Raw genomic sequence first — 11,832 nt, 5'->3', positions numbered from 1 at the left:
TGCCTCGCTCGCAGGATGAATCCGCCGCCTGTATTTCAATTAGTCAATTAGTCGTGTAAGACCGACCCCGGCGGGGGCTCCGGGGCTCGGCGAGCGACGCAGGGAGTGGGAAAGGGGGGGGGGGGTTCCTCCGTGCAGGTTGGCCTCTCAATATTTAAATGGCCGCCCCTCCCCCTCGGCGGGTCGTCCATTCCCTGGATTAGCTCCGTGGCGCCGCCTGGCGGTGCGCGGCTGCATCGCTGCAGCCAGTGCAATGCAATGCAATGCCGTGCATTCGGCGAATAATGCGCTGCAATCCGCTCGGATTAGGAAAAAAGAACTAGATTTTATTCGCTTAAGTTGCGCCGTACAGTCTCCTATAACAAAGTGGGTAAAGTAAAGAAAGAGAGGATGAACCTTAAAAGTAGTTGCAGGTGTCCGAGGAGGGCGTGGCAGGATGGCGTGGCGGTTCGTCAGTTGGTGGCGCTGCGCTCCGAGTCGGTGTGCTTGCGCAGGGCCACGCCGTTGTGCACGGAGGGGTTCTTGAGCTTGTAGCAGCACTTCCAGATCTCGAACAGGCAGATGGTGGAGTGGAAGCGGTAGAAGATGGCGAGGGGCATGGAGATGTGCACGATGAGGGTCCAGGTCCACTTGCCGTAGAAGTCGAAGAGCAGGGGCCTCGCGCTGGCCTGCGACTTCTCCAGCGTGTTGACCAGCCACATGGCCATGTTGGACACGAGCAGGAACGTGACCATCTGGCGGCCGGGCTTGCGGCGGTACTCGCGCGGGCAGGAGCAGCGGCGCCGCGTCGAGTCCAGCACGAAGATGGTCTGGCAGATGGCCTGCATCAGGCCGATGATCTCGGTGACGAGCTGCCGGACGTTGATGGCCTGCGCGCCGTAGCCCAGCACGGAGAACAAGTTGTAGAGGAACACGCCCACCTGCGCCATCACCAGCAGCGTGTTGTCCAGGCCCAGGCCTGCAACGGGGACACAGTCAAGTCGCGATCCGAGCTCCACTCTCGAAAAACAAGGCATCCTTACCGCCGTGCTTGCTGAGGTACTTGAGCGACCGGACCTCGTAGAAGGCGCTGAGCACGGCGATGGTGGTGATGATGTTGAGGCTGAGCTCGCACACGCTCACCACCAGCCTGCCGGACGCCTCGAAGCCCTCGGCCTCCTTGAGCACGAAGTACAGCACGAGGCAGATGATGGTGAGCACCACGACGACGATGCCCGCGAACAGGCCCTTGTGCGCCTTGGTGCAGTCCACGGACAGGTGGTTGGCGGAGCGCACGCCGTGGCCGCCCAACTCTGTGAACAAACCAGCGGTCCTTAATCTGCCGATAACAAAGCAATCAGTAAATCCGAAATGCCTCGTGCGTGTGACACTTGCGTGGGAGTGCCTCTGTGCGGGTCTCTGTGTGTTTGTGCGCCTGTGTGTGTGTGAGCGAGGCAGGCTTTCCAGCCCGATAGGCTCCTTGTTGTTGCTGGGGCCCGATGGCCCGACGGCCGGGCGGCCGGCCAGTGGGAACAGCGCACAGCGCGCAATCCATCCCGCGAAGCGAAGCGAAGGCCTTGTTTTCCTCCCTCCGTCCTGCGTCCGTCCCTTCGTGTCGAATCGCTGGCGTGGCGTGGCGGCGCAGCGGAGCAAGCGGAGCGGCCCAAACAAAACAAACAGCCGATGCAGCTGCCGGCGTGCCGAGCGGCGTGCCGGGCCGAGGCCCATTTGCGCTGCAGGGCGGCGGCCGGCGCGGCAGAGTGCATTACGGTGTAGGGGAGGCGGCCGAGGGGAGGGGAGGGGGGAGGGGGGCGCCGCTTGTAAGTAAGGTCCGGGCAAGCCGTGCGCGCACGCGATTCTATTTGCCCCTGGTCAGTTCCGCGGAGCGAGGCAGTGCACCGCCATGCACCGCCATGCACCGCCATGCACCGCCATATACGAAATGCATGAAATGGAGGCCAGTGGTGCGGAGCTGCGGACGCGGGTCGGGCAGGCCGTGCAGGCCGTGCGCCGTGCAGGCCGGGGGGAGGCGGACCAGGCCGATCGGCACACGCGGCGCCGGGGACCGCGTTCGGGAACGCCACCACACTGTCGGCCGCCGTGGGACTCGCCGTGGGAGTGACGGAGACGCGAGACGCCGGGGCGGGGCTCCTCGGACGCAGCCCTGGTCGTTTCATTGCGGGCGGGGCGGGGCGGGCACAATCCGCTGAGCGGGCACTCGCATGCAGCCCATTGCCATATATTCCCGGCGTGCCTGCCGCCTGCCCGCCACGCCCCGCCACGCCCCGCCACGCCCCGCCACGCCCCGCCACGCCCCGCCACGCCCCGCCCCGCCACGCCCCGCCACGTTCGCCTCGCATCCCGACCTGCCACACTGGCGCACGGCCCGCCGCCCGGCCCAGCGTAGGGACCCAGCCCCGCCTTGATATGAAACCGTTTAGGACCGCCGCCGCCGCGCCGGCCGGGGTGCTGGCCGAACCCAACCGAACCGAACCCAACTGCGCTGTACACTCAGATTCGAAAGTAATGACCCTGTCGATACCCTAGTCCCCACGAAAGGCACGATCCACTTATTTTTTCGCCGGCAGCACGACCAGCACGGCCCTCGCTCCGGGTAGGGGCCGGCCGGGCTGGCCGTTTGACGCGTTGTCAGATGCAGCCATGCAAGCCGGCCAAGTGGGTCGAGCCGAGCCATTCCATCGCCTGGCTGGTCGTGCTGGCCTCGCCTGCCGCTACCGGCACGCGAGACGGAACGCCGAAATGTTGGCGGCGGCAGCGGGGGGCATTTCCGGGTTCTTTCGAGCGCGTTGCGCGCCGCGATGGCGGTGCAAGGCGGCCCCTTACTCACCCTGGGTGGACACGGCCGAGTCCCTGGCCGGGCTGTGGTGGCTGTGGCCGTGGCCGTGGCCGCCCTTGTGCGTGTTCTTCCACATCTCGAACAGCACGACGGCGCAGATGAGCGAGTACTCCACAGTGCAAGGGAACAGGAATGGCGACGCGTTGCGCACCAAGGTCCCCAGGATGTCCGTGGGCGTCACGCACGTGCCGTTGGCCGCGTCGTCGTGGCCGTCGCGCACGGCGCGGTGGTGGCCCGTCGCGCCGTGGCCGTGCGCGCTGTGGCCGCCGTGGACGCCGTGGCCGCCGTGGCCGCCAGAGCCTGCGGAGCAGAGGAGAAAACGTGAGTGAGTGCTGGAGGCGCCCGAAGTCAAGCCCGACGCGGAGCGCCTGCGAGGTGCGCGCGGGCAGGCCCGTTGCACGCGGCCGTGCGCCGGGGTGCCTACCCCGCCGTCCGCATTACCATTACCATTAAGGGCTAGACCACACATGATCGTATGCCATTTCGGGCCCGACACATGCTCGCCTGCACTGCAAAACGAGACATGGCCGTCCTTACTAGGGTGACACGTTATGCCGGCGGAGAAGAACCTCAAGCGGCTACATGCTCCCACTCGCAGGCGCTACGCGCGCCTCGCCCCACCGCCTCGCACCGCCTCGCCGTCCCAGCTGCAGCCACGCGCCATTTTCCAATTAACTCGTTTTATGTGGGCTTCGTTAATGCCCCGGAATGAAGGGGGTAAATCTCCGGCCGGGCCGTGGAGGGGGAGGGGGGATACGGAGGCAGGCGGGGCAGGTGAATATAGCTACCGTTGAAGCTGTGGTGCAGGTGCTCGATCTCGTGCTTGGCCTCCTCGATGATGACCGTCAGCCACTCGCACAGGTTGGTGGCGATCATGTGCATGAGGCCAAACTGCGCCGCCACCTTGTGCCGCATCATGTCCATCTCCTGCGGGCCGATCAGAGTCTTGGAGTGTGCCTACACCGCAAAAAGCACCACACTGGGCCGTCGCCCTGCTCACCCTGTTGTTGAGGAATATGAACTGCATCTGCACGAGGGTGAGCACCATGCGCGCGGCCGGGGTCAGCGCTTGCGTCGCCCACCTGCACTCGGCCGTCAGCTCGAAGAACTGGCCGAACTCGAGGCCGGAAAACACCATGCTGCCGATGCCGAAGGCTGCGAGACATTCGGCCAATTCATTTATGTTGATCAAGGAAATAGAAGAACGGAAACTTTAATTTGCGACGGGCGTTGTCCTTTGTCGGGCGGCAGGCTCGGCGCCGAGTGAGCCGCCTGCACGCTGATTCCGGGAGCCGCTGTCGTCGCTGTCTCTCTCGCACTCATGGCGCGTCCCGTGAACGTGCGAGAGAGACAGAGCGATGAAAACGACTCTCGGAATCAGCCACCTGGTAGGCCGACGCCAGCCCTAATCCTGCGTCGCAATTGGAGCTGCGGGAGCGTGGAAAGGGGGGCGGGGCGAGGCGGGGGCAGAACAGTGTCCCGTACTGTATTAGCAAGCGGCACAGGGGCTGTAGGCCTTTTGCCCCCCCCCCCCCGGCCTCCCCGTCCCGTTTACCGTAAACGCCCCCGGTTTTCATTCAGAATTCAGGCTGCATAACACTGCGGGCTTTGTTTGGCTCGACTTTGCCTCGCGAGCGCGGCACGCCGCTCGTCGCAGACTCGCCGAGGAAGTGACGCCGCCGGACGAGCGACGGGAGGCCAGAGCGGGCTGTCTCCCTCGCACCTACACGGGACTCCCCACGAGTGCGAGAGAGACGGAGCGACGAAAACGACTCTCGGAATCAGTCTGCAGCGACCCATTGACGCGGCACGGCGTCCCCGGCGACAATTGTGCGGCGAAACGAGTTGGTGTGTTTGGACTCTGCCGCTGCGCACTGCCGCGCTGCCACACTGCGCTCACCGATGGCGCCCAGGCGCAGGTAGAAGCTGCCGTAGTGCTTGTTGGAGCCCAGCCGCCCCATGGCCGTGGAGTCAATGCTGGGCCGCGGGTGGCTCTCCTTTCTTCCTGCAGTCACGCACGATGTTAATTCAGAATGCGACAAGTGGATCTACATATTTTGTTCCTCGAGTCACTCGGTTATGGGAGTTGGGTCGGGTGGTACGCACTGTAGGTGTTGACGACGAAGACGACAGCGCGTTTCTTGAGCATGTTGCCGTACATGAAGGAGAGGAACACGAACGTGCCGATGTACAGGTACAAGTAGAAACCCTGTGAAGTAGGAAATTTTTTAAAAAATGTATCTTTATGTTTTAAAATAATTTATCAACCTGAAAGTCACCTGGTAGTATTTTCCATCGGAACGGATGGTTTCTAAAATTGGAAAAGATATCCCCAGCACGACCAGCAGCTTGGCGTACATGGCGGAAAGATACACCGTAATCGTGTCGCTAAAAATTAAAATTTAAAAATAAAATGAAAATATTTGAGAGAGAGTGCGGGCTTGAACTTGGCTTGCATTGACGAGGCGAGACGCTTACTCGAACTTGGGCGTGACTTTGAGGTACTCATCGCACTGCAGGGGCATGAACGACGTTGTCGAGTCGCGGTCCAGCAGGTCGGGCGAGTCCATTAACCTTCAACAGGGAGCGGCCCGTTAAAAAAAAAAGTAAGATTAATTTTTTATTTTCAAGTACTGTACTTTTAAGTACCTCCTCTCCTCGTCGCGCGGCGGGCTGGCGTGCGTCAGCAGCACCACGGCGGAGGGGCGGCGCACCGCCACGGCACTGCATGGCGCGGTGCTGGAGGGCGCGGCGGGGAAGACGGACTGTCGCAAGGGCAGCGGCAGCGTCGCGGACGACGACGGTGGCGGCGAGGAGGGCGGCGAGGACGGCGGCGAGAACGTCACCGTCGGCCCGCCGGTGTTGCTCAGGCGCCGGCTCAGCGCCGACTCGATGTGGTGGAAGATGGAGGGCGCCGAGGGGCGGCGCCAGCCTGCGTTAAAACGCCCCGTGAGTACACTGCTTGGTTTAAAATTTAAAGTGTTGGCGCTTATTTTTTGCGACCTCGGTCCATGCGCGGCGCCGGCGGCTGCAGGTACACGAAGGGATGGTCGCGGCGGCTGCCGAGCGCGTTGGACTCCAGCGGCGACTCCAGGTGCGTCTCCATGCGCGACGGGCTGGCGGGGCTGGAGGGCCGGGCGCGCGGCCGCGCCGTCGGCTGGGGTTGGGGCTGCGCCGCGTCCGCCGCGTCGTCAGAGAAGCCCACCTCGCTACTGCAACAAGTGGGCGGGGCGGGCGGAGGGCTCAGCGCGGTGTCGCTCCGTCTCTCTCGCACTCGCGGGGCGAGCCGTTGCGGCGCGAGAGAGACGGAGCGGAACGTTTTGAATCAGTCTTCTGCCAGCGACCGGGGCGAACGCTGTGCTCTATGGGAGTGTTGGATAGTGCGCATGGGGAAGGATAGAAAAAAACAAATAAAACCTGCGGAAAATGACGTTTTCCTTGTCTTCAGCTGTTTCCAGGGTGGTCCCAGTAGGCTGTCGTGGGAGGAGGGATGGTGCAGGCAGCCACGGGCGGCACGGCTACTCACCCCACTGTGGCTCTAGTCGGCACTACCGCTGTCGCCGACCTGCTCACCTGCTCGATTCCTCCTGCACTGTGATCATGCTGATCCAATTGGCGGCATCACTGTACACTGGACGTCATTAACGACGCGAAGGGATCGCGAATCACGCGAGGCTCGCTGGTGGCGACGCGAAGCGCGAAGCGAGGCGAGGCGAGCCGCGAGGAGAGGACTGGATGGCGCCTGACTGATGCTGCGCTTGGCGCCGGCACGGCTGCCCCTCCCCTCCCCCGCCCCTTCCCCGCCTTGCACTTCGGCCACCTCCACCGCCTCCTCGCGAGGCGCGCGAAGCCAGGCCAAGCGCGCCCCCACCCTAATTATCACCAGCCCACTGGTACGAGTCTGAGGGGAACTTAGCAGGCGCCTTAGACGCTTTACTTAGCGCGCTTCCAAATGAAGGGTACTGCCAAGTTGGGATTATGGCAGCGGGGGGCGCGGAGGGTGTGGAGGTGCCCCATTGTCTGGCGCGGCTCGGCCCCGCCCGGCCCGCGGGCCTTGACCCCGCACGGCCGTGGCGTGACAGTGTGACACGCGTGGCGCGTACACCGCCAGGGAATCCACTCGCACAGAGTTCGCCGATCCGGCCGATTTTATGCACCAACACCTTGAAAATCGTTTAAAATTCAATTGAAAATTAACACCACCCCGCAGTGTTTCCTCATGTGAAGCATGCATTCCCATGATGCGCCGGTGTCGAAAGGGTTGTGAGCCACAGCCTCGTTCAGGGTATAAAATGTCGACAGTAAAGCTCATACTGCCGTGTGGGCAGGCTGAGGTTGGCAACCCTTCCGACATTGGTGCATGATACCGCTTGTATGGCCACTGGGCTATACACGTTGCAGTGTTTACGCAGCGAGCCCCGCAGCAGCTGGCCGTCGAGTCGAGGCGAGTCGAGGTAAGGCGCCTCAGCCGCTGCGACTCCGCGTCGTACCGCGTCGTTCCGCGGGGCCCGGGGCGCTACGCGGGGCGGGGTCGCGCTGCCGCTGCCACTGCCTGCTGCTGTCGAGCCTCTGCTGATTAGCGCCTGGCCGCGGTTAGCGCCGCCGCCGCCGCCGGGGTCGGGGTTACCGTGCTGCCGAACGGCCAAACAGAATGTTTGTTTCGGGCGACTTTAATGCGCCTCGCCTCGCGTTTGGCAGTGTAGGCCGTGACTAGCACTCGGCGCGTCGCGACGCGCAGTCCGGCCAGCCTTCGACGTGAAGAAGAGTCCGGTGGCATTTGCATCGCAATGCGCTTCAGGCGGGCGGAGGCGCGGCCGTGGCAGGCGCGGCGGGCGGTGCGGCCGGCGCGTCGCCCAGCACCGGGAACACGGCGAAGGACGTGACGCCGCACAGGTTGTCCTTCCGCGCCACGCGGATGTGGCCGCCCTCGCCCCAGTCGCGGCCCCACGAGTTGCGCAGCGTCCAGAAGGGCCCGTCCGCCGGGTCGTCGCCGTAGCCCACCAGCAGCATGGCGTGGCGCAGCTCGTCCTCCGCGGAGCTGCACTCCGGGTCTGAGTACACGCCTGCGCCCGCCAACGGCTTGTTACTGGCGGCCACAGTGTTGATAGGTGAAAATTTCCACGATGCACCTCACGACGAAAGAATCGTCAACCTAGCCTGCCTACCAGGCAACCTACTAGGCTTAGATTGGCAACCTTTTCGACACTGGCGCGTCGCGGGAAGTTTCTCCTGCTTCGGAAGAACTGTCGTCCCGGCCGCCGTGACCCTCACCTTCGCGGTAGTCCTGGAACGAGGCCAGATTGGGGTTGACGGCGACGGCGAGCGGACCCTCGGTCACCAGGGCGGTCATGACGTTCTCCTCGGTGGCGGGGTACACGCTCATGTAGCCGCGCATGTTGATCCGGAACAGTCGCGTCTTGTCCTGGCGGCAGCGGTCGGGCTGCGGACAGTAGGCTCCCCGGACGTGACTCGCAGGCGCCGCCAGGAGACACGCCAAACCGCAGCGCCGCAGTACGCACCAGCACTTCGTAGGGGTAGTTGGTGGACTCCTCCTGACCCCCGTTGAACTGCACCCAGTCGAAGGCGTCCCAGGGCGTGCCGCCGTCGCACTTCTCGTTGAGCGTGTCGCAGTCCAGGAGGTTCTGCTCGCTCAGCGGCACCAGCCGCCGCGTGCGGATGAAGTTCTTGGCCTCCAGGGCGGCCGTCTGGTACGCCAAAAAGAGGATTCAAAGCTGGCGTTTGAACCCGCGGCGCGAGGCTCGCGCGTCCTGTCCACTCACCGCGGCGAAGGCCCAGCAGCAGCCACAGGTGGCCTGGTTCCTGGGCTCGGTCAGGGCGCCCTTCTCCCTCCAGTCGAAGCGGCGGGGCACGACGGGCAGGAGGCGCCCGCTGGTCTTGTGGTCGAAGGGCATGCCCTTGGGCTTGCGGCCTGTCAGCAGCAGCCCCGTGTGCTTCGTCACCACCTCCTGCGGCGACTGCGCCACGGCACGGGTTCAAATCCCAACTGTATGACGGCAGTAAGAAGAAATTGACTTACCAAATCGGCAAACTGGTTCAGGGCTCTCTTGAAGGACTTGGATTGTTTGTTGAACTCTTCGATGACCATCTTGCGGCCTATGAACACGTTCATCCGGTCCTCGTCCGAGTGGTGCGTGTCTAGCTGCAGGGAACAAACCAGCCGCTCGTCCGCCCTCAACAACACCGAGTCCTCCGGGTCCTCCGCCGCTGCAGAGTGCAGCCAGCATGCAGCCAGTGTACCCACCGACGTGTTGAGGCCGTGGGACCGCCGCAGCGACGCCATCCTCTTCAACTCGTCGCGGGTGTGGTACGTCCTGTTGTGTTTCCTCTGGAACGCATCCACCAAGTCAAGCAGGGCACGACGAGCACGACGAGCACGCGGACTCGGCATTCCCCCGCTTGCCCCGCTTGCTGCTCACCTTGAACTCCTCCCACTCGGACAGCACGGACCGGGACACTCCCCTGGCCGCGGGTGTAGCGGTGGCACCGGTGGCACTGGTGGCGGCCGTCGTGGAGGCATCTTCGTAGGAGGGCAGGGAGGCCCACGCCGGCTCCGCGTCGTCCAGCAGGCGACCACGGACCGCAGCCCTCCTGGACGTCGGCGTCGTGGCGTTGAGGAAGGGCCGCGCCCGGGACGCATTGGAGGACGCGGCGGAGGACGCCGTCGACGACTACAGTGACACAGCGATCAAGTGGAGGCGCACGCACGGCGCTTGTTAACTCGGACATCCGTGCAGCGAGTTCCGTACATCCGGTTTCGAGGACGCCGTCGTGGAGGTGGTGCTGCTGGCGGTGGCGGCCGAGGCCGCGAGCGGGCCGCCCACCTGCAGCACAGCCAGCGCCGCCAGGGCCGCCAGGGCCGCCAGGCGGCACCGCATGGCACTGCATGCCGTTTGCGGGCACACTCGCACAGGACGGCCCGCCGCCACCACGCGCCGCCCCGCGCGCCGCCACGCCCTCGCTGATAGCGGCTTCGGCCAGTCAAGTGCTTGGCTCTTGGCTGGCGGGCTCCTGGGCGCGCGGCGCTAAGGACAAGGGTTTCCCTTCGCATTGTCCGCGGCTGCGCCCAATTCGTTTCAGCCAAATTCGTTTTCAGCGCGTCGGAGCGAAAATTACACGGCAGGCACGGCGGGCACCAGGTGTCCGGGGCGCCTCCCAGGTCCAAGGCCCTCCGGTCCTCTCGGTCCTCTCGGTCCTCTCGGCCCTCTCGGCCCCCGCAGCGCAATATTGGCGGCGACGTGTCGCGGCCATCGCCGGGCCTAACGCGCCTTGCGCCTTGCGCCCTGTAACTTATGGATGACCCAGGGCCTTGCCCAGGGCTCGCCGCCGGCTTGGTTTAATCATCCCCAGTGTCGGGGGCCTTGCGCTCGGGCGCCACGCCGCGCCACGCTGCGCACGCACCCCGCCGCAGTGACCTCCAAGGGATGCCCCCGGGACAGGCCGGTTGGGCGGCCCGGGCACGGCGATGTGGAGCCAAAGCCCCCCGCCGTCGACAACCCCCATCCCCCACTCCACGCGCAGCACTCGATGATGTACCCCACGCCGAAGGGGCCATCGCGCCGCCCGGTGAAATAGTGTGAGCGGCTTCTTTCAAATACCCCACGGGGCTGGCGGCAGCAGAGCGTCTCCGCCCCGCGTTTTCCCGCTACGTCTCTCTCGCACGCAGGATGCCCCACGAGTGCGAGAGAGACGGAGCAGTACCGTTCGGCGTCCTCGGCCTGCAGGCTTTCTAGCCGCTCTTGCGATCCCCTTTCAAGGTGGCGGGCTGATTCAACCGCCCGGTCTGGTCTTGTTCTAGCGAATTGGGTCACTTTCGGTCAACGCAGAGCGCGAGGATCCGAGGAAAGGTTTTCGGGGAGGGGGACTTCTTTACGACGGTGCAGGAGAACGATCTAGTCTGGGCACGCAAATGGCTCGGAAAGGTCTTCGGCGGGTGGCCCGGGTGGCCGCAAGGCATACCATCTGCCGCCCGCCCCCACCCTCTCCCCTGGGGCCGGGCTCTGGGGTTGGGCCATCGGTTCCGCCTCGGCCCACAGCTCAGTGGTCACCTCAACCCCGATCATGTTGGCCGCTCTCTGCTTCCTGGGACTGCTCGTCCTTCTTCCCGCAGGTATTGGTACGAGTGGAGCGAGCGGAGGCTTAAAGGGTCTGCTGCCTCAGCCCGAAGTCGCGGCCAATCGGACGCCGGATATTACGTGGGAACGAGATGGTTTACTGTTTTCGAGAAGTGTGGGTGTGGTGAACCCTTTCTGAAGCCTGCGGGGCGGGTGGCTCGCGCTTTCGAGTCCTACCCAATCACGAACAAACAAGCGCCACGGTCCAGCGGGCCGCTATGCTCCTTCGCGCGGCGTCCTTCCCAGAAGCAAGGATCCAGCTTAGCAAGGAGATTTTTTTTTTAAATATCCGACTGTGGGGAGGGGCCGTATTTCCGGGCTCGGCCACCAGCTGACGGTGTCGGCGAGGCCCGTCTTGTCGTCCGTTCACGCTGCGGGTGCTGAGCGCTGGGAGCGCTGCGGGGCTTTGGTGCGGCCGAGCAGCTTCATTTTGTTGACAGCGTTTATTCCCCCCTCGCGACATTACTGCGGGGAATGCAGCCCGGCCGAAGCGTGGCCATGGCGTGGCCGAGGACGGAGCGAGAGGGAAGGCGAAATAATAAGTGTCCGGGACGGCGCCTCGAGGGGGCGAGGGGCGAGGCGTACAGCCCGGGGATTACTGCGTGGGCCTGGTGCGGGGGCCGCGTCACCGTCACCGGCAGGCCATTGTGTAGGTCTTATTCCCGCATTAAAAGCACACCCGGAAATTTCTTGTCAGGCCGGCAAAACACGACCCCTGACAACTTCCGCGGCGTTAGCCGTTAGCGCGGCCGCCTCCCGCCGAGCGACGCCGAGGGCTCATTTTCGTCGCTCTGTCTCTGTCGCACTCGTGGGGGCATCCCGGAGGGGAGCGAGAGAGACAGAGTGACGCAACGGTGCTCCGGA

The 11,832-nt window shown here is 64.4% G+C and overlaps 2 protein-coding genes across 2 annotated transcripts; both read right to left on the bottom strand.

Annotated features, from left to right (window-relative positions):
* Positions 1 to 305: 305 nt before the first annotated feature.
* Positions 306 to 5,942, bottom strand: LOC117643511 (proton channel OtopLc-like). Its single transcript, XM_034382443.1, has 11 exons — positions 5,840 to 5,942; positions 5,486 to 5,768; positions 5,315 to 5,410; positions 5,116 to 5,224; positions 4,943 to 5,045; positions 4,737 to 4,841; positions 3,837 to 3,991; positions 3,625 to 3,763; positions 2,828 to 3,136; positions 1,023 to 1,292; positions 306 to 958 (listed from the first exon to the last, which is right to left on the bottom strand). Exons 1-11 carry the CDS (start codon positions 5,940 to 5,942, stop codon positions 453 to 455), a joined length of 2,178 nt encoding a protein of 725 aa, XP_034238334.1. The 3' UTR covers positions 306 to 452.
* A 1,459-nt stretch (positions 5,943 to 7,401) lies between these two features.
* LOC117643501 (crustapain-like) lies at positions 7,402 to 9,633 on the bottom strand (the record flags this gene model as incomplete). Its single annotated transcript, XM_034382432.1, has 8 exons — positions 7,402 to 7,899; positions 8,108 to 8,276; positions 8,356 to 8,541; positions 8,617 to 8,811; positions 8,874 to 8,996; positions 9,099 to 9,182; positions 9,274 to 9,525; positions 9,604 to 9,633. Coding segments are annotated over 8 exons (1,308 nt in total), but the record flags the coding sequence as incomplete, so codon positions are not given.
* Between the last annotated feature and the right edge of the window lie 2,199 nt (positions 9,634 to 11,832).

The sequence above is a fragment of the Thrips palmi genome, unplaced genomic scaffold (genome assembly GCF_012932325.1).
Source record: "Thrips palmi isolate BJ-2018 unplaced genomic scaffold, TpBJ-2018v1 HiC_scaffold_1, whole genome shotgun sequence".
Classification (NCBI taxonomy): domain Eukaryota; kingdom Metazoa; phylum Arthropoda; class Insecta; order Thysanoptera; family Thripidae; genus Thrips; species Thrips palmi.
This window is presented reverse-complemented; position numbering and strand designations above follow the sequence as displayed.

Excerpts from the sequence above, each read along its gene's own strand:
- LOC117643511 (XM_034382443.1), bottom strand. The coding sequence starts at position 5,942 with ATGGAGACGCACCTGGAGTCGCCGCTGGAGTCCAACGCGCTCGGCAGC. Across the intron at positions 5,769-5,839 it reads GGCGCCGCGCATGGACCGAG|GCTGGCGCCGCCCCTCGGCG; the intron begins GTCGCAAAAAAT and ends GTTTTAACGCAG. Across the intron at positions 3,992-4,736 it reads CCTGCGCCTGGGCGCCATCG|CCTTCGGCATCGGCAGCATG; the intron begins GTGAGCGCAGTG and ends AATGTCTCGCAG.